General features: G+C 42.2%; 1 protein-coding gene across 4 annotated transcripts; it reads left to right on the forward strand.

Annotated features, from left to right (window-relative positions):
- The first annotated feature begins 10,784 nt into the window (after positions 1-10,784).
- Positions 10,785-20,770, forward strand: pax8 (paired box 8). 4 transcript variants are annotated; one of them, XM_039614265.1, is made up of 12 exons: positions 10,785-10,921; positions 12,785-12,941; positions 14,611-14,776; positions 14,904-15,101; positions 15,280-15,356; positions 15,517-15,642; positions 16,453-16,628; positions 16,714-16,834; positions 17,066-17,317; positions 17,529-17,630; positions 18,749-18,838; positions 19,661-20,767. In XM_039614265.1, exons 2-12 carry the CDS (start codon positions 12,920-12,922, stop codon positions 19,729-19,731), a joined length of 1,401 nt encoding a protein of 466 aa, XP_039470199.1. In that variant the 5' UTR covers positions 10,785-10,921; positions 12,785-12,919; the 3' UTR covers positions 19,732-20,767. The 4 variants fall into 4 exon arrangements, with proteins under 4 accessions (XP_039470199.1, XP_039470197.1, XP_039470198.1 ...); XM_039614263.1 differs by having other exon boundaries at positions 16,714-17,317; positions 19,661-20,770; XM_039614264.1 differs by having other exon boundaries at positions 14,635-14,776; positions 16,714-17,317; positions 19,661-20,770.
- Positions 20,771-21,785: the final 1,015 nt, after the last annotated feature.

Raw genomic sequence — 21,785 nt, forward strand, 5'->3', positions numbered from 1 at the left:
ATTTTTAGTATTTAAACTGGTGTTTTCCATCTGCTGATATTTACATCGGTTTATTACTATATAGGTGCTCAATTTATGTAGGTTGGAAGTAGTTTCAGTTGAGGATTGCAGATTTAACATCTTTGTATGTTGGTCCTGCAGACATCTGTGGCATTTGGAGCTTTGCTCAGATGTCTAGATAACAGGGGTCAGCAGTAGTCACGAAAGTCACCTTTAAGATAAAATATTGAACTTTTTACAAGCAAGTAGACATTTACAGTTAATTTATGAGAATTTCTGTATCTTCTGTAGTTTTCAATGAAAATGGGCAAAAATGTAGACGTGTGTCTTTGGCTTAGCGGTGGAGGAGAGGTCAGAGAGTTAAAACAACAAAGCTAAATGTCAAACCATCAAAGGGTGCACAAAGCCACCGGATATAATCCAAGAGCAACATAGTTTAGTGTTTGCTAAGTTTAAGGAGCAAAAAAGTTTGTATGTGCTTAATCTAACATACAGTAGGTATCTAAAAATGTGAGGTAGTTGTGGAAAAACATTTTTCTTTGGTGGTTGTGGTTAAGTTTCACTTTTTTTATTAAATTATTTTGTAGTTTCTGGGAGTTATATTTCAACTTGAGTTCAGCTTTTTTCCTTTTATTTGGTTGTCAGAGAATTTCTTTTGCTTTTCTTTGTCACTGTGGCGTCAGTAATTACTCACCAAGCCCTGTAAAAGTGTCACTACATGTGATCAGATGAAAAGGGAGCAAGAGAGAGAGATGGAGATAATGTTGTTTTCCTAGTTGTAGAAACAAAACCTCATGTGAGAGCATGTAGTAGAAGCGCAACAGCAGATGCAGCAGGCCCCTTTTTTGAATTACCCAGCATAAGAAAGAATAACATCTGTGCACCCTATCTTAAAAAATAAGTGTCAGCTCATTCAAACGCTGGCTGCTATGTGAGTTTTACTCAGAGATGACTTAAATTGTAGCTTATGGGGAAAAATTACAATAGTTACACTAGTGACAGGGATGAAAAATGAAGTTAAAACAAAAATCCAGTGAAAGTTTTCAAAGTTTAAATCCTAGAAGCTGTGAAAATGCTGTTTGTCAAAGAGTGAGAAATGTTAAAACTTTAATGATGTTTTTAAAGAGAAAAACGTGATTGTCAAGACTATGGACACTTTTCTGTAGTTTTCTCTGAGTTAACCAGTCATGAGATTACTGTGCAAAACATTCAGCGTGTTTTCAAAAAATATGTTATTTTATTTTATTTATTTTTAAAAATGTAATTTTAAATTGAATTCAATTATAGTCACTGGCCACTTCATTAGGTACACCTGTTTAACTTGCTAACTCAAACATTTAATCAGCCAGTGGCACACCAGCTATTCCATCATTGTCAGGATGACGTGCTGTAGTTCAAACTGGATGGAGAAACTCAGACTTTAAGTGAATTTAAACCTTGGATTGTGGTTGATGTCAGACAGGCTGGTCTGAATAGTTCACAAACTGCTCATCCACTGGGATTTTCCCATGCAAACATCTCTCAGGTTTACAAAAACAGTCTGAAAAAGAGAAAATATCCAGTGAGCAGTTCTCTGGGTAAAAATGCCTTGATGATACCAGAGGTCAGAGGAAAGGCCAGACTGCTTCGAGCTGATAGGAAGGCACAAAGCTCAAGTAACCACTCATTACAACCAAGGTATGCAGAAGAGCATCTCTGAATGCACACCACATCCAGCCTAAAGCAGATGGGCTACAGCAGCAGAAGACCACACTGGGTGCTGAGCCTGTTAGCTAAGAACAGGAAACTGAGGCTGAAATTCACACAGATGCTACAGAAGATTAAAAAGACATTGCCTGGTCTGATGAGTCTGCTCTGACATTCAGATGGTAGGAATAAAATTTAGCATATACAACATGAAAACATGGATCCATCCTGGTTTGTATGAGAAGTTCGGGCTGGGATATTTTTTACGCACACATTGGGCCTCTTAGTACCAACTGGGGATCCCTTAAGCGCCACAGTGTACCTGCCGACTATGTTCATCCCTTGATGACCACAGTGTACCCATCTTGTGATTGCTGCTTCCAGCGAAGATCATAGAGAAGATGTGGTGGAACGGGAGATTCACATCATGTATGTGAAACTGGCAAATCTGCAGTAGCTGTGTGACAATATGGACCAAAATCTCAGAGAAATGTTTCCAGCAACATGTTGAATCTCTGCAAAAGGCAAAACGACATCTAAGCTGAACTATTGGTTTTGCTTTAATTTTTGAGGGGGTGTTTATTAAGTACAACATACAATAATAATCAGAGACCTCGATGTGATATATTGTTATCATCCATTTTTTTGGCAATATTTTGAGAACTCCTACACTGCAAAGTCAGGCAGAGAGTCACCCTCACCCCACCCACCTTTTCATCCAGCACCTTTGGGATGAATCAGAGCTGTGACTGAGAGACAAACTTCTCTCACAACATCAGTGAGCAGCCCCGCTAATACACTTTTGACAGAGAATGCATTTTTCTTGGGAATTGTTCCCAGGAGGAGACTGAAGCCTGTTAGCGGCACAATCCTGATATGAGATGTCCAGTGTTCAGATATGGGCGTGCTGTTTAGGTCAAATGAAAAATCATGTCACGAAGTTAGCTTATTACAAAACATATAAAACCTTTTCTTTTTTTGCTTGTTGATTTTGCACTTTCTTACTCACACCGTGCCACTTCATCTCTCTCTTTCTCTTCTCTCTCTCTCTCTCTCCCTCTCTTTCACTCACTCCATTGCTCTACTGTGATCCAGCTGTCCACCCCCATTCATCATCCCGCCACTCTCCCCCACACAGAATTATTATTTCTTTGATGTGTTACCAGTTGAAAACAAATCCATTTTTCTGGCCATCAATTTATCATTTGGAATGGGGAGTCACACTTGAGTTGTAGGGGCAGCCACATTTTCCCAATTCCAACTTGGACTGGAAAGCTATGTGTGTGTGTTTGTGTTTGTGATCGAGTGTGTATATATGAACATGAAAGGCATGTATCCTGTTATAATCAGAGCTGAGATGCAGCATGAGGGAAATCAGAGGTAAATAGAAATGATGGGATGAAATAGAGGAAGTAGCTGTTTGGATAAAAGAGAGAGACGAGAGAGAGAGAGAGAGAGAGAGGGGGCTTCCCTCTTCCTGTCGTCCTCCTTCACCTAACGTCTGTGATAATTTATCACTCCTCCTAGCTTGGCTGACAAACTATTTGCAGGAAAATGAGTTTTTCCGCCACGGATTTGTCCTCTGGGAATAGAAAGGGGAGCTGCTGTGGTTTTATTCCATCACACACACACACACACACATATCCAGATGTAGGGTTTTTCATGCACGCACACACTCTCACGCGCGCACTCTGAGGTCTCCAGTATTTATTGGGGGGAGGGGGAGGTGGTTAAGATAAATGAGGTAAATTAATAGAGTCACTGAGGGAAAAGATCCGCTTCCACACCAGCAGATCCGCAACTGACACACAAGAGATGAGCACATGCACCACCGCTGTCCCACCCTCATATCCTTCCCTCTGTTTCCCCCCACCCTCGTACACCTACCAAGCCCTCACCCCCATCCCCAGCTCTCCCTCACTTGGCTCTCCAGTCCCCCTGATCCCTCGTTTGCCCTCCCACAGATGACAAATGTAACACTCAGACAAACAGCGATCAGGGCCATACAGCATAATGTCAGCTTAGATCAACACTGGGACAAAAGCAAATATCACAGCATCAACACTGCATTACAAGCGCCGTGTATGGGTGTGCGTGCGCGTGCATGCGTGCGCGTGCACCGTTATTACAGCAGCTGGCCCGGGTCACTGGATTCCAATCTCACTTTCAACCTCATCAACCAAGATATCGACAGTGTGCTTGACGGAGAATTACACGACAGTAAAGGCCTAATTACATTGCTATTACCGTGGGCTATTCATAATAGTCAAACACGATGCATCAGTTGGACATCGCTGCTGTAAATCTACAGGCACACCCTCTGTCTCTCTTAATGCCTGTTAGCATTATGACATTCACTTTTCTTTCACTTTACTGGCAGCTGACAACAGGGAATATACCAAAATCAGAGATACCAGGATACTGCAGGATGAATATCCCACTTTGCCTCATATCTACAGTAATTTTTTATGTCCTGCTGAACCTGTTTACCATTAAGCCACCATGCTGATTTCTGTCTGCCTGCACTGACAGCACACTTAAACCTCTTATTTTAGTTGCTCATGCTCTGTTCAATATGCCAAACTTATAAGGCATAATCAGCCGACCTAAAGTAGCAAAGCAGCTAAATTGTTAAATTATGTCACAAATTATATATGGGTCTACTTCTTTTTAGGTGAGGTGGTTTGGTGTTATGTGTACTCTACAGTGTCCTTTGTCCTTTATCACTCCCAACACAGACCAACCAGTGGGAGCCTTCTTCCTGTTAACACAGAGTTTTTCCTTCCCACTGTTGCCACGTGTTTTCTCTTAAGGGATTGTTTGATTGTTGGGTTGTCTTTCTAATGTTGAAGGGTCTTTACCTTACAATATAAAGCACCTTGGGGTGTCTGTTTGATTTTAAAATAAAATTGAATTAAATTGAATTGCACTTGTTGACTAGAGAGGATAGGACCTTTTGTTTGGTGTTAAGTTTTTCTTCTCATAACAAATCAAAATGTCGGCAGTAAAGAAGTACGTGGCCTTTGAGTTCAAGGCGTGACCTCTCTGCTCTCTTCTTTCCCCTTACCCCCAGCTGCTCATGGCAGATGGCTTGTTCCTGAGCCTGGCACTGCTGGAGGTTTCTTCCTGTTAAAAGGGAGGTTTTCCTTCCCACTGTTGCCAAGTGCTTGGTCACTGGGTGTCATGTGATTGTTGGGTTTCTTGCTGTTACTGTAGAGTCTTTACCTTACAATATAAAGCGCCTTGTGGTGACTGTTGTTGTGAACCGGCACTATATTAATTGAATTGAATTGAATTGAATTGAATTGAATTGAATTGAATTGAATTGAATTGAATTGAATTGAATCATTCCTGTGCCACATCACGTGGACAAAAGGGATTTAAAACATTTGTGACTAATTAAATTAGAGAGTATTTAAACGTTTCTCCAGTGATTGCTTGAGGTTGGCTACAAATCCAAGTCCCTATGGACTCCCATGCTAAATGAAAACATAATTATGTTTACAAAAAAACAAAAAACATCAGTTTTTCCTTCAGAATAATGGTAGAGAGGTAAACTTTTATTATTTTTATTAAATTTGCCCATGAAATTGTATATAATAAAGGAAGTGGCTGCTTTGGTGACAGATAGGTGCAATTTTGTCCTATTCAACATTTTTTTTGTACCCTAGTAAACATCACTTTTAGGTTTTCTTTTGTTAATAATCAATACAGATGATCCTTGACGACCAAGCTGGCTATCCAGATATGTTTAAGTACCAGTTTAACAAAACCAGGATCACTAGGCTTGCCCAGAGACCCTGTGCAGCTGCTCTTATGCACAGCATCCATGAGTCTAAGGCATGCTCACAGTGTACAGCTACAATCCTGTTCACCATGTGCATCATTTTTAGTTTAGCTTGGTAACATGCTAGCATTTCCTAATCAGCCATGAACATGAAACTCAGCTGAGGCTGGAAGAATCTGAAACTGACACCATGATGGACGGTGCTGCACGAATGTGGAGGGCAGATCGCCAAAGTTATTACAATTCATGCTGAGAGGCAACATCGTGTCTTCTTCAAATCCACACAAAAATGGTAACCTTAAACATCCCGTATAACGCTCCTTTGTAATCCATTCATGACAGGCAGGTTGTATTTGTAGAAACCTAGCAACTTAACTGGAGCTATAAAATCACTCTCCAAGGACACTTCACAGGGATACTTATTGGATTAAAAAGGAAACTAGGAGACTAACTTTTTTCTCCTTGGCAGTATTGCACAGCACAAGTTCTTCTCTTAAGTGACCCCAATCTGCCCTGTTCCTGTTGTCACGTCTCTTTAGCAAGTTCATCAGAAGCAGGAAGTAATAAGGCACTGATCCAGAGGATGACACAAAGTGCTTTGTTTTTCTTGATTTTTCATTTGCTCGACATTCTTTGATATTTTCTGCACTATGGCTACATACCACTCCGAGGATAACGAGGCTCTTCTACTTTACGTTCGATCAGCTCTATGGTCTCACTCTTTTTTCTTGCAAGGAAAGCACCTGAGTTCCCCTGAGGACACTCGGCTCCACACCCCTTCAACTGTTGCAGCCAATTGCCAGCTTTGTGATGCACGTCTCCTTGGTAATCTCTTCTGAGTGACAGGTATGAAGACAAGGTCCACCAGCTGCTCTGATCAAAGTCTCCTTCTTTTACCCAGAGAGTGCTGTTGTCAGTTTGTGGCCTGTATCACCCACCCTCCTGCTTTGTGTAAATTATTAAGGAAATGACTGCACGTTTTAATAAGTTCCTCCACTTTTATGTTGTTTTAGGGGGGGAAGAAAGAAAAATACTAGAGAAAAAGACTGAGAGGAAATTAAAAACTTGATGGTGATCGGTCATGAAAGTGAAAGTTCCTATATGACCACCGGTCCAAGTTGCATGTGGGCTAAACACAGCTCAACATTACGTCCGAGCCAAGCCCCTCTGCTGCTAATGGCTATTACTGCCAGCACGCCATTGTACGTCTCACAATAGCAATCATGCTGGGATTTTGTGTGGCGCTTGCTGGCAACAGTTATTAGCCCTCCGAAAGAAACTTAAAAGGGGAATCAGTCAAGAGAAGAACAAGAAGAGTTGGGGTCCCAAGTTGTGCGGGATGATTGCGGCGGTGGTGGTGATGGAGGGGGTCAACAGGGTGGAAGGGGGTGAGGTCAGAGGGTAACAGCAAAGCGGAAATGGGGAGGAACAAGGGAGAACAATGGACAGGGATGGACTAAGACAGACAAAGCTGGAGGGAGGGTGGACAGCGCACAAAACACAGGAAGATGGGGAGAAAAAGATGAGGGGACAGAATGGAGGGGAGCTACAACAGATGGTAAAGGCTGGTTGGAGAGAGAGAGAGGAGACACTGAAAAGCTGCTGGCAACACATGCATCACCAGAGTAACAGCAAGGAAGGAAGGCTTGACACCTAAACATGTCTGGATGCCATATGGTAACATATAGGCTACACTGTAGATCACTAAGGTTCACATGTCTGGAGCTTTGTGGGCAAAGTGTGAATCAAACTCCCCCCCAATGAACCTAATGTGTACTTCTATGAACCCTCTCATGGCCCCAGTGACACACCTGAGGAGCTTCAGCTTCACAGAATAAGCCATCAAGTCCGAATTTGAGTGAATAAACATTCATTATAACAGAAATACTTTATATAAGCAGCAGTTATATTTCCCCCATTTATCAGTGTGAGAAGCCCCTTGTAGCTAAGATTAGGGTAGAAAATGTATGTTTTAGAAGTTGTGCGCTAAAATCGTTGCCCTAATGGGATCATCAATACTGAGATGTTTCTCCGGCTATTATGGCCTAATTATGTGGCTCATCTCGACTCGCTGACCACAAAGAGACAAGCGCCCGCCGGGCTTAGATTTATTAAAGTTGTCATTAAGTGGATGGTTTTTTTTTTCTTCTTCTCCCATTTATCTTTACGGGAGCGCGCAGAAGCACAGAAGGCGATTTCTCGGCGCGTGCACAATGAGACGGACACCCGCACACTTCTGCTTAATCGGAGTGAGAGTCTGAGCTGTTAAACATTTGTGGAAACTTTGTTGTTGTGTGTGTGTGTGTGTGTGTGTGTGTGTGTGTGCGCGCGCGCGCGCGCGTGCGTGTGTTTTGATGAAATGACGAAATCGAACTCGTGCCCAGACGGACTGTGCGTCCTTGGCATTCGGCGGCTCCTTGCTCACCTGATTTATCCCGTGCTACCCACCCACCCTCCTTTTCATGACATATTTTAGCGTATAAGTATCACCTGTATAACCTGGAGATCGTTTCTAAGACCACTTTTCTTCATAAACTATAGGATATAAACAGGAGGATAGTTGGGGATGATTTCCTATCTCTGGAGTCGGAAACGCTCGCCCTGGCTGACCTTTTACCCCAAGCTTTTGTTGCCACCTGTAGCCGCAGGTCACCGGGTTTCTTACAGGGACACACACTTTGCTCGGGGAAATCAGTCCGGAGATACACAACAAACACGACACACCCGGAGAAAAATAAAATAGTCCTATAAGTGGAATTTTTCTTTTGTCCTGAGTGCGCCTTTCAATTTTTAACCCAAACAGAATGAGCTGCTCTTGAGTTTTCCCCCCTTGCGTGTGTCCCACTGAACATTTTCTGAACGTTTCAGAGACTTCCCACAGTTATCGCTCAGGGTAAATAAGTGCACTTTTTCTAAATTGGCCAGCACAGCAATCAGGAGGGAAAACGATGAGTTCCAGTGACATGAAAACTGAACGAGGAAGCAGAGAGTGGCTTAAAAGTCTGCCAACAAGCCTTTAGCGAGTCTTTATGAGGAACCATTTAACATTTGTTCACTTTGGGGATATATGAGGGGTGATGTGAAATTCATACAAGTGCACATCTTGTCTGGCGAGGATTGCATTTGGATAGCTTTGCAGTTATAACACTTATTCAAAATGAACACAGTAAATCCAGCCTAATGCGCCAGTCTGCGTGTAAATAGTTTTAGCAGTGATCTTGTTTTATCTTGTAAACAGACTGCATTTAGTACGTTAATTACACAAATACAACCTTTTAATGAGTTGTTTATAAAGTAAAGCCAAATCTTTTTCTTGTACAATAAAGTATATTATATTTTTTCTATAATATTTTTACACATAAATGCGCAATAATTCAAATGGAATTTATAGTTTAAGAGAAAACATGTGGATTGTAAATCTTGGATCATGGCATTCATTTCTCTCCTCTTACATCTTACATGCGAGTTTATGTTTTTCAGTAATTTATGTTTTCAAGTAAAACGCAAAACTTTTTGTGTTTTTATGCTTTTTAATGATATTTTATAGCCTCAACTTTGACATTTTCCAGCTGGGGAAAAATGACGGTTAAGAAACTTCTGACATATTTAACAGTAACTTCTTCATGTCGGTCTTCCTGCGTTCGGAGAGGCCGGTGGATTTTGGGGCGTGTATGAATTTCGCCCCTTGGCAAATGGAGTCGTATAATTAAAGGCTATTTTAATTCAAAGTATGATCGCGATAGATACCAATCGTTGAGTTTTAATCCCTTGTTAAACTCTCGGTAACCTCTCTGTCCCTCTCTCCCTCTCTTCTCTGCCACCTCTCCCTTCAGGCACTTGTCATTTTCTCTGCGCTCCGATCACTTTACAGAGGACTGTCTCTGCTTTCAGCTAATACTACGATTCCTTTAATGTGCTGGCGTTTGTGTTTATTTTAAAACACTCGACCCTTTGTCCAGCAGCGGCTCTGACCTGACCATGTGCAGTGGCAGAGCTTTTCAAAGACGACGAATGAACGATTTCCAGAGCGCAAAGTTGATTCTTTCTTTCTTTATTTCCCAGATCGTATTCTTTTAAGTCCATATGGCCGAATAAAGCCACTTGAATATGAGACAGACGACACGGTGCCATGGGTGCCTGTCATTAGAGGTGTTGTGTTTGTTTTACAGGCTCATGAGAACAACGTTTAACAGCGTCTTAAACTCACCGGGATCCTGACACCCTGCTGTCACATCACGCACACGCAGGGGCCTGCTGCAGGCACGGTGCAGAAAGTCAAACCAAGAACTACTTTTTTTTTTTTCAACTACACAAAACCACTACGTGACGCACGGATGCGTTCTTTTCATAAAAGCTGGAAAAAGCGCAAAAAAGACTTATTTCAGAAGCCCCTCTGTCTCCTGTGTGAGCCAAAAACTTTTTATTTTATCTCATCATATTTAGTTGTTGTTGTTTTTTTTATTCTAATGCTGTATGCAACCAGTACAAGGTTTACCTTGTATCGTTTTTTAAAGACATACAGGCTAATATTTGTTGTTAAATATGAAGGAAAAGAGCAACATTTAAAAAATAAAATATAGAGGAAGTACAACAAAAAGATTATAGGACCAGAGGTTTATTTAATTTTCGTGTTTTTATTTATTATCTATTTATTTATTGTTCACGGAGTATTTTATTTTGATAAAGATTAATTATTTTAACTGTTATTATTTTTATTACGCTTTTTTGTGTTGGTTAAACTATATTTATATAAATAACGTGATTCCTCATTGGTTGCGAAGATTAATTTGTTTCCCCCAATTTAATTTGGACATAAGAATCTCTCCTGCTGACCTGAGAGTATTTTCCACCTTTCATTTTCTTCTTTTTGTTCAGTTAAAAAAAAAAAAAAAAAAAAAAAAAGTTTTGCAAAGCATTTTTCAGTGGGACGCAGTGGGGTCCTCCAGAGTCGCCTGTCAGGGACGCATCGCAGCATATCAAGCTCTAAATTGCGTGTGGAAGTCGGGCCCGGTGTCACACGCCGGTTCACCATCTAATCAAAGCGGGGCTGTCGCTGGAGGTGAATAGAAACAAGCCGCCTCCTGACAAGTGTTTCCGTACAGTCACTCAGGGGGTGTGATGCCATCAGAGCCCGCGGTCAGTCATCCTGTCCCACTTTTCCCCCTCTCCTCCTCCTCAAAAAAACAAAACAAAAACCAACCTAAAACACACCTCCTCCACCCTCCTCGTCCAATGGCTGCAGTGCTCCATCCTCTGCGCAGCCCTGCTGGATAAAACCTGAGTCAGTGCCGACTGCGCACACACGACGCAACACAACACAGCACAGCCGTTCATCCTCCAACGCGGCTCGGACGCAAACCACCAGAGATCGTTTGGATAATATCAGAATATTTGCTGTGGAACATTTTTTATTATTATTGCAGTTGTTTCGAGCTCCTGCGTGGAAAGGTAAGCCCTCTTCTAAAGTGAACATGTTTTCTGTGTGATCTGTCATGTCTGAATGAGAACGTTAGACAATCCTGACAACACAGGAGCGAAATCACCCAGAAACACTCCGCAAAATGCTGCGAGACAGAGCTCAGGGTTTAACGCTGTTCCGGTGAAAGAGGGAGAGAAAAATAAGGCGTAATCTAAAGAATGTAATCAAAGTTGAAAAATGTGCGCAGAAAAAAACAAAGCGTGTGTCTGTTTTGTGTCTTTAAATGACATAATTCGGAGTGACCTTATAGGCACAGGTCCTCATGCAAAAACAGATGAATAATTCTTATTAATTGTCCAAAGTGCATTGATTTCTTAAAATAAATAAATAAATTGTTCCTCCTAAAATAAAAGGCATCTCCATCATAGTCAATGACACATTAACACAAACTGTCTTGTTTTTATGCTAAATTTGTAGTTGTGCGCAAAACAGGGAGGCCTTCAATTTCTGCTGGAAATCACGTTTTCCACTGAACATTTATAACCGTCGTTAATACAAGCGATCGATAACAGCGGGCAACTTATTAAATTAATAATTACACAGTTTAAGTCATGAAACATTTACGTCCAAACGTAAAAGTTAGACCGCTGTGGATCATCCTGTGTACCTGTTGTTAGCGGCTCTTTATTTGGCCCGATCGAAGTAAATTAAATAAAACACACTTGATTTCATTTTACATTAGAGTCATGTCATATTAGTTTAAATGCTTTTAAAATTTTCTTCACCAGCTACCTTCAGTTTCCATTATTAATAATCATCTAGAAGTTCGATTATTTTTTAAGACTGTCCCACATTTTGCAGGTTTCAAAATATTACATGTTTCTAATTGCTAACTAAAGTAAGTCAAATAAAGTAAAATAAAGTAAGTAGGCTACTTACCAAAAAAGAAGGAGAAAAAAGTCGATAATGGTCATTGGTTTGTGCAACGACATTAAAACAGTGTTTTTCATTTAATAATGAATGAATTAGTATCATGTAAATTAGACCTGTGCATGCGCTGTAGGTTGGATTATTAGTACCTGGGATGTTAAAGTTATTGCAGGTAAACTGAACTGAATCCAAGTGTCCTGTCCGTCATTTAAAACTGCCTCCCAGCAGGTCATGACAACATTTTTAACGTTTAGACAAACAAGCAGCGGCTTTAATGACTTTTGATCCACTTCTGCCTGCTTTTTAGGGACGGGCGTCATATCGTTTCTTTTTTTTTTTTTTACTCGTTACTCATAAATTACCACTTGATGTTTTTGCTCGCTTTCGTGAGAATTTCACGGAGCTGAAAAGTCCTTCAGTGTACAGCAGCTGAACAGATGAAGCCTGTAAACAAGGCACACACACACAGCCAAAAACAACTGCCAGCCACCGCATCTGCAATGGATCTAAGAGCTAATCATTACACAGACCTGCGCGTCCTTAAACCGAGAAATGATGCCACATTATTATTTTTGATCTTTCTAGCTGGCCTCTCACTTTAACAAATCCAACATGAAGTCCTGTCATTTCGGCTCCATGCCTCGTAGAGACTGCTGCCATGATGTTTAACTCGGCTTTTCATTCGACAGCATATACACAAATGTATCGCTATAATAAACAAATCATGGCCATGATAAGACAAACCAAATACAGTCTTTATGATGCCATAAAGAATATGGCCTAAATCTCCTGCAGACTGTTCAATCATCACACCGTAGCCCACCAGCACAAGCAGGTGGGCCACAGGTAGACCTAACGGCGTGAGATGAACGCGCAGAAAGGAAACGTTTGTTTAGTAGGAGTTCAAAGGCCTCACAGATATGACCAGCAGCCAGTTTCACAAACACCTTGATGTCCTGCAGCTCGGAGTCGCCGGGAGCACACTCATGCCAGACCAGGCAGGGGTAGAAGGAGTATAAACACACTTTAACCGGGTCGGCGTGGAGGAGGAGAGCGTCACGTTCAGCTGGTGGAGCAACGAGCACAAACTCAGGGATATGTCCAGTAACACCGGGAGAGGTAAATACTGAGACTTGTTCTCCTATGAAGACCCTGGATTAGCAGATAAAACATCTATCTATCTATCTATCTATCTATCTATCTATCTATCTATCTATCTATCTATCTATCTATCTATCTATCTATCTATCTATCTATCTATCTATCTATCTATCTAATTAAACCATGCTTTGTTTTTCTGTGTGTGCGCGGTGTCAGTGCGCCGTGCGCGTTCACGCACTACCCCCCAGTCCGCCTCGGGGCCGCTCCGCTTTAATATCCTGCAGGTTGATGAAGCTTGGCAGGGAGATTTTTTTCCACACTCGGCTGGCAGCGTTAATAGAGGCTGCCCTCCCTCCATGCCTCGGCCTCGTCCGGCCGCTGTTTGATGTGGAAATGAAAGCTGGGGAAAAAAGAGAAAAGGCTGAGAGAAACGAGCGACTCAATGGGGTTAAATTAAAAGCAATGGTGTTCTTGCAGAGTCACCACCGTGCAAGCCTTTAGAGAAGACATGGAGGATATGCCGGGGCGAAGCAGGGGAGCACTTTGTGCGTAATTTGTAGTAAATGCGCGCAGAAAATCAGCTTCATGTGCATTAAAAATGAATTGTAGAACACTAGTCACATTTCTGTAGTGTAAAAAACAATACATATAAATATACATATTTTTTATATGTGCCAGAGAACAAATATTAAACTTTAATAATTCATGTGAACAGATGCTTCTCAAAAACAGGCTGGAAACGCATAAAAATAATTTTAAAAATTGTATAGACAATCCGAACTTTTTTTTTTTTTACTTGAACTTGACAGTTTAAAATGTTTAAAACACACGCCGCCTCCCTTCACTGAGTGACATGTTTCCCTGCAGTCTCTGAAATGTAAAATAACATTAGTCACTGTCACTGAAGCCAACTGAGTCTCAAATTAGCGGCCTATAAATGGGAACTGTGAGGGGAAAAGCCTGAAGGTGTTATTTATAAGGAGGCGATTAGACAGTGGGATCATCAAAGAACCATTAGTTTTTCCAGAATGCGCATTTCTGTTTGTTGCCAGTGTTAAACACAAAATCTTTAGAGTAATTTCATACTCAAAATAACAGAAGTTTTGATCAATATCAGTTTTTTCCCCCTATTTATAAAACTGTTAAACACATAAAAAGATTTCAGAAAAGACGGACTCCACATCCAAGTATCAAAAGGTCTCACTAACCTCCACGACTCACTGCCATCTTGTTTATTATGTCTCCTCACCTCCTTCATCCTCTGCTGCTTCCTTTTAATCCAAAATGTAGATTCCTTAGTGATGCCCTTTCTAAATCTAAAACATCAGTCTTGCTTTAGGGATAAATTCTGTTTACTTTAGGTAAATTAAATATGCCCAATTCTGCAAAATATAACACTAACATTTAATAATAGTATTTTTTTATTTCTTTTAATTATTTTTATGTTATATTTTAAATAAAATATAAATAAATTAAAACACTGAGTAAAGTTCTGGTCTGAATCTGTAAAATCTCTGTGTGTGAACTTTTAGATCATTTATTTCCAAACACCTTATGGAGTTAACCTGGATAAATATTGTGTGAATCAGCAGGTGTGATTGAATCAACATGGATGTGTGTGTGTGTGCAGACAGGTGCACGTGAGTTCCATGACATTTATAAGTGTTCATCCCCCCTCCTCCCCCAGGTCATGGGGGTCTTAACCAACTAGGTGGAATGTTTGTTAATGGACGCCCGCTTCCGGAGGTGATCCGGCAACGCATTGTGGACATGGCCCATCAGGGGGTTCGGCCTTGTGACATCTCCCGGCAGCTTCGAGTCAGCCACGGCTGCGTCAGCAAGATCCTGGGACGGTGAGTCCTCAACTTCCTGTTAATTGTTCCTGTTAATGAGAGTCTCGATAGCTGAGAGCCTGCTTAATCATCAGGAGTTTATGGCCTGCCTAAACTTTCCACTTACAAAATCATCTTTCCCTTCCAGCTACTATGAGACGGGCAGCATCAAGCCTGGTGTGATTGGCGGCTCCAAGCCCAAAGTGGCCACTCCTAAGGTTGTGGAGAAGATCGCTGAGTACAAGAGGCAGAATCCCACCATGTTCGCCTGGGAAATCAGAGACCGGCTGCTGGCGGAGGGAGTGTGTGACAGTGACACGGTGCCCAGCGTGAGCTCCATTAACAGGTGACAAACTGAATTATGAATGAAATCGTGTAAGCCGGGGTTCAGGTGGTTAAGCAGCATGTAGCTGTGACTGGCTGAGTTCAGCTGACCTGAATGGCTGAGACTGAGTGTGTTGCCTTTGTTTTGCCTTTTTTTGCATGTGATGTAAATCCATTAAAAATCTGTGTTTTTGTTCCAGAATAATCCGAACGAAGGTCCAGCAGCCATTTAACCTTCCTCTGGATGGAAAAGGCCTGAGTCCAGGGCAAACTTTGAGTAAGTCTGCACCATTTATGAACCATTTATGATGGTGGAAAGGATTAGGATTAAATACATTGCTCTGCAAGATTAAACTCGGGGCCCTCATTGCATCAGCAGCAAAGAGCTGTGCAGTATCGTTATCTTAGATCTGTCTTTGTTGTTCTCTCTTTCTCAGTCCCCAGTTCTGCGGTCACCCCTCCAGAATCCCCGCAGTCGGACTCTCTGGGTTCAACTTACTCCATCAGCGGCTTGCTGGGTATTCCTCAACCCAACGGCGAGGGCAAAAGGAGCCACGATGACAGTAAGAAATCAATCTAGCAAACAAAACACCCCAATCTGAAGCTGATTCATAAGAAAAACGGGGTTACCGCCTACTATCTTCACCAATGCTGAGAAAACAAAGGGAAATATGGCTGGAAAAACTTGTTTCTAGGCCTTCTGCAGGCATGCACTCTAAAACTTCTAAAGATGAAAACAGCTATGCCTCTCCCAGCTGCTTTATTTAATCATTAATCTGACCTTGTTTCCTATAAGAACACTTTTTTCCTGTTGCAAGGGAAAACAGGCCGAAAGTTGTCCCTCGAAGGGAAATTAAGCTTTACTTTGTTAAATTTTGCAAGGTCCTATGCACAACAGGGCAAGCTTAACCCCAGTCACTGTGACACAGCAGCTTCTGTCCTGTTCTTCATCCAGCTACACTGACAGATATCAGTTTTTCCTCCAATAACTAAAAAGCTGACGTCTTTCAGGGACGCAGGCAATCAAGTCGTTGATATCAGTGTAATCATTTGTTAGCGGTGATTTATGGCCTGCTTTAGTTTTTTTTGTTGTGATTTCTAATAAATTCAAAGAAGTAATAATTTAGCGCAGACTTGGGATGGAGCTCTGAGGGACGCAGATGGCCACAAAGAACTGCAAACCAGTTAATTAAGATTAGAGCCACTTAGGAACTGTGCCAAAGAGACAAGCTCTTTAGCTCTTTAGTTTTCAAATAATTGGAGGGGCCAAAATCTTCTCAGAGGACATTTAAAGACCTTCAAGATAAAATTACTGTTTGCCAGTTTAACATGAAGCTTTCCTCCTCCTCTATCCTCCTCGGTGCCTCTCACAGGTGATCAGGAGAGCTGTCGGCACAGCGTGGACTCTCAGGGCAGCGGAGGCATCCCGAGGAAACAGATGAGAGTGGATCACTTCCCCACAGCCTCACAACATCTGGACTGCGGCTTCGATCGTCATCACTATCCTCCGGACTCATTCGGATCAGCAGCAAACAGCAAAACCGAGCAGGTACCGTCCCGACTATTTGGACTGAAAATCCTCCTTTCATTTTTTTTACCTGTGCACTTGTAACAGCAGCCTTTATCATCCTCAGACTCTATACCCGCTTTCCCTCATCAACGGTAGCCTAGACGAAGCCAAGACCAGCCTCTCATCATCCAGCTCTGCCATTGGACGAAATCTGTCGGCACACCAGAGCTACACCATGGTGACTGGTGAGACTCTTAATGCTGGATTATGCTCTTTGACCTCCATTAACCACAGGGCCCAGGACCCTCCACATGCTGCCGCTCACTCTTTGTTCAGTTTTGGCATTTCACACAGTTCTTTTGGTCCTGCGTGTTTTTTCTTTTTTCACTTCCACCCATGTTCACCATTTGTTTTTGCTTTGTTTTGTTTTTTTATTTCCTTACCCACGCGCTGCACACTGGCTCTCACCACCTCAGAGCCCGTACAGACCCTGCCACTTTGTCTAAAACAGGAAATGTCCCCAGAAGTGACCAGCACAAGCCCCTCCCCAAACATGGCAGCCTGTAGCCTGGCGTTTGTGGAGCTGCAGGCGCTGCAGAAACCCATTTCTGTCAGCAGCAGCAGCTGCAGCGGCAGCAGCAGCTCCAACCATTTCCCCAACGCATTCAACTCATTCTCCCATCATGCACCAGTGTACGGGCAGTTCAGCAGTCAGTCTGTCATCTCAGGTAACGCAGCCATCCATCTCATCTCTGTTTACTTTTTGCTCATTCGTTCATTTTTCGGCGTTTGAATGTTGCAGAAAGTTAAATGATAAACTGATCTTATCGTTTCAGCTTCATTTCAGTCTTTGCATCTTACACGTTCGTCCAGCACAAAACACCAATCTGAACATCCACCTCGGTGTTAAAGATGTGCGGCTTTTTTGTGTGCTTTCAGGGCGCGACATGGTGAGCTCCACCCTTCCTGGCTACCCACCTCACATCCCCTCCCCTGCTCAGACGGGATACTCTTCCTCTGCAATCACGGGAATGGTAGCAGGTAAGGAGCTGACCTGAAGGACGACATTTTTGTTTTAAAAATGGAAAAATGGAAAGACAAGTAGAAAGAAAGAGAGAGAAAAAGGAGGAAGGAAAGGAAACAGAAAGAAGGAGCAGGGCAGGATGGCGGCTTGTAGATTAACCAGGAGACGGGCTGAGTTAATGAGTAGTCTTGCCAGGGTGAGCGCAGGGGTGCACGTGAGCCCGATGGGGAGGGGTACAGGGAACTGGCTGGGGTTCCACCCTGCTGCCCACACCCCCTCACCCAGACACCTCTGACCACACATCGCCATGGGAACCAGGGGGCCCAGGAGGGAGATGCAATGGTTGTGGGCGGATGGGGCGTAAAGCTGGGAAGAGTAGGAGTTTTTTTTTTTTTTTTTTTGGTTTTTTTTTTACAGGGTGTGTGTGTGTGTGTGTGTCAAGATGCCTGCATGTGAGCATAGAGAGAGAGAGTGTGTGTGTATGTGCATGTATGTGTGCGATCTGCCTTTTTTTTTTTTTATTTGAAGTCTGCCCTCCGAAGCGCGAAATGAGAGGGTCTGATTTATTATTTTTTCTGGTGGGCTCGCTGTGAGGAAGCGTTGATACACAATTACCGAGTAAGGGGGTAGGAAAGGAGGAGGAGGAGGTGGGGAGCTCAGGGATTCATTCCAGCCAACATAATTACCAATTAGATATTGGAATGTTTAAAAAAAAGAAGAAGAAGAAGAAGAAGAAAAGAAAAAGGAAAGAAAGAGGAGTTGCCAGACAGGAAGTGCAGGATGGAGAGAGGAGGAGGGCATTTCAGAGGGCAGAGCCTGAACGATGGAAGGGGCCTAAGCGCTGGAGAAAGAGGGCGTAAAGGCTAGCTGTGTGCACGCACCACTGGGCCGAGGGATTTTACCCTCAGCCATCCACCTGCACCACAGATTAATGGTTTACAGGCCGCACTAACTGTCGGTGAATTATGAGCTAAGGCTGAACAGATGCTGGCACTCAGACAAACAACCTGCCGAGCTCCTTGCAACGCTCCAGCTTTGCATTTTAATAACAAACATCTCCTCGCGTGTTTCAGCTCGGACCGTTTGGATTGTTTGCTCAACTTTATTTTGAAAATGTTCTTTTCCTTCTCTGCAGCAGGTGCAGATTACTCGGGTCAGTCCTACAGCCACTCGCCCTACACCTCGTACAGCGAAGCCTGGAGGTTCACCAACTCCAGCTTACTGGGTGAGTAACCGAGCACACGTAAGCCTAACCCCGTGAATATTTGTTACTAAGGCGGCGAACGTGTCCCCTGCGGAGCTTCTCCAGAATTCACAAACGGTTCACGAGAATTTTCTCTCTGACCTTATGATTCAGAAACATTTCACTCTGACTAGAATTTAATAGACGGCCTACCAGGAAGTGGAGCACGTGTGACACCTAATGCGCTTTTTGACCCCCCTACCTTTCTTTAACATATTCATTTATCTTGGTAAAAATGTTGCTGTATTAAAAGCCACATCTGGGCTGCAGACAAAACAATATAACATCAGACAACTGGTAAAACAATGCTAAAGAAAAAGATATTTGAAAAAAGGCACTTTTCATTAACTAAAGAGCAAAAAGTCATCTAAAACTTCAACATTTCCATTTCTCAACACTGAACTGTAGTGTAGAAATGCACAGTAGCTTGTAATTTATTCATTTTTACCTCAAAGACAGCAGTGTATGCAGTATTTAGCTGTATTTGTATTGCTGTATTGTTACCGCAGTTTTGTGGAGTTCAGGCAGGCATCTTGTAGTCTAATTGCTGGAGAAACTCACTTTGCGTTCTCATCTCATGACCAAATTGTATTAATTGACACAGAGGTGGAGGTTTGATGGCTGATTTTCTGCACTGCACCTTGTTTGAAACGTGCCCCAGCATCACTCATGCTTTTAGGGTTTTCGGGTCCCTCATGATGTGTAGGTCGCGATGGGCCTTCAGCCTCAAAGCACTCAGAGCCAAAGCTGTGACCATCAGCATCATCCAGCTGTGACAGCCTCCATCTGTGTCTCCCCCCACAGGCTCGCCCTATTACTACAGCTCGGCCTCCCGCACGGGCCCACCATCTGCAGCCGCCTACGACCACCTCTAGTCCTCGCTGGTCGCCTCAGTCCTGATGAGCCTCCACGCCACGGTAAAGACTGGAGACCTTACCATCAGCTGATCTGATGTGGACCGAGACACGCAGCTCTAAACTGGATGTGAACTCGAGACTTCTACTGATGACCCAGCAACACATTTTTTCTCTCCTTCTCGTCCTCTCACGGTCATCCTAAGCCTGCTCCTGTATTTATTTGCAGTCACAGACACCGTTTCCCAGGGTAGCTGTGACTCATGCACGTTTACACATTGCTAACCACGACCTCCTCCAGGGCTCGTTTCCACAGACTCCACGGGTGCATATTTTCAGTATGAATCTATTCAGCGCTTTTTCGGCCAAAGACTGTTTTCTTTCTTCTTCTTCTTTTTTTTCCTGGCACATCTGCAACTTGACTCCACTGATCCAGTGAATAAGGGATATGCAACTTCTTTGTACTGAACTATGCCTGCTTTGTTTACAACCTTTATTTTTTTTTCTTTGTTTTTAAGAAGAAGGAAAAAAACTGAATCCTATCCTATCACCACAAATCAATTTCCATTCTCGATCTACTTGTATGCTTGCCTGCAAATTCAGTTTGTGATTATTATTATTTTATTTTTTGTTACTGTAAATTCAGATTTTTCTGTTGGGGGAAAAAAATCACAGTTACAGAAGAAAAGCCTCCATATGCCCCTCAAAGACAATTACATATCTGTCCAGCAATATGTACATAATGTAAATGAAGAATTACTTTATGGGGGAAGTGATGCAGTTTCACTGAGAGGGGAGGGGGTGATGATGATTTGGCCACTAAAAACCAACAAGGCTTGAAATACGTTTGTTTTTGCTTCAGTTAAATTGAGTTTGTTGTCATGCTGATGTTCTGATGTTTGGTAAAAACTGTGACTATTTTTTCTTATACTGTTATTAATATTATTGCAGATGTACATAATGAATTTCTAAAGAATTATTTTAATTAAAGCATGACAAATTTATGTGCTTTTTCCCTTTTTGCTTTCTCAATTCTCCAGTGCTAAATACATCAGGGACATTTTGATACCTTAAGTCGATTATTGTTATTATTATTGTTAGTATTATTATTATTATTATTGGTGACGTTATCGTTGACGCGATTTCGGTGAGCTGAACCCCCAAAAAAACTGAAAAAAACCCTGAAATGCTTTTTTTTTTCTACTCAGCATTTTTTAAAGGACACGATCAATGATCCCGAAAAACACGCGCATCTGTCTAATTTCTTTTTTTATTTTCTGCATCATGTACTTTTATTTGCAATTATTTCTTCCCTCTTTGCGGCCTCATTATAGAGCCGCCGTAACGAGGCAACGGTTCGGCGGTGCCGCGGCCCACCTGGTGCCACCACCACCTCCACCTCCACGCGGGATACCGCGAGATTAATGGAGAGAGGTCGGGACGATTTTTTCCTTTTTTAAAAATACATTTCTTTTTAAAAATGTTTGATTATTTAGAAAAAACAAAACTTTAACATAATATTAAAAATAATAAGACCGATAAAATAAATACATTTTCATTTTATTATTATTATTATGAAAATAAATGCGATAACATATATTTTTAAACTGATTTTTTTTTAATCTAACTTTTTTTTAAATTTTTTTTATTTGTAACTAAATATCAAAGTATTTATTTGAAACCTGCACTTGAACCTGATTGAACTCCTGTGTTGGATCTTCTGAGCTGCTCTTTACTCTCATTAGACCACCGGGATCGCTGCAGTCGTTTTTTAGTTCACGAACTTCTGCACAGTTCATGGCCTAATTCATCTTTAAAGAAACCCTCAAGCCTAATTATGTAACTCCTCAATCAGACTGCATGAAGGGTTTCCTCTGAGACAATCACCTGAAGTCCTCAGTCAGAGTGGGATCTGCTGATGAAGATCAGCCCTGACACGTTTCTGTTTACAGTATGCGCTCCTCTTTCTTTTTCTGTCCCCCCTCAAGTCTTCCATCTCCTCACATTTCACCATTTCCTGACTCACTTCTTTACACCCCCTGCTTCTTCTCTCTCCTCCAGCCAAACCACTGCAC

The sequence above is a fragment of the Oreochromis aureus genome, linkage group 7 (genome assembly GCF_013358895.1).
Source record: "Oreochromis aureus strain Israel breed Guangdong linkage group 7, ZZ_aureus, whole genome shotgun sequence".
In the NCBI taxonomy this organism is placed as follows: Eukaryota; Metazoa; Chordata; class Actinopteri; order Cichliformes; family Cichlidae; genus Oreochromis; species Oreochromis aureus.

Bases quoted from the DNA above. Each gene is read 5' to 3' on its own strand.
- pax8 (XM_039614263.1), top strand. From the start codon at position 12,920: ATGTCCAGTAACACCGGGAGAG. The intron at 15,102-15,279 runs GTGACAAACTGA...TTTTTGTTCCAG, and splicing joins AGCGTGAGCTCCATTAACAG to AATAATCCGAACGAAGGTCC. The intron at 17,318-17,528 runs GTAACGCAGCCA...GTGTGCTTTCAG, and splicing joins CAGTCAGTCTGTCATCTCAG to GGCGCGACATGGTGAGCTCC.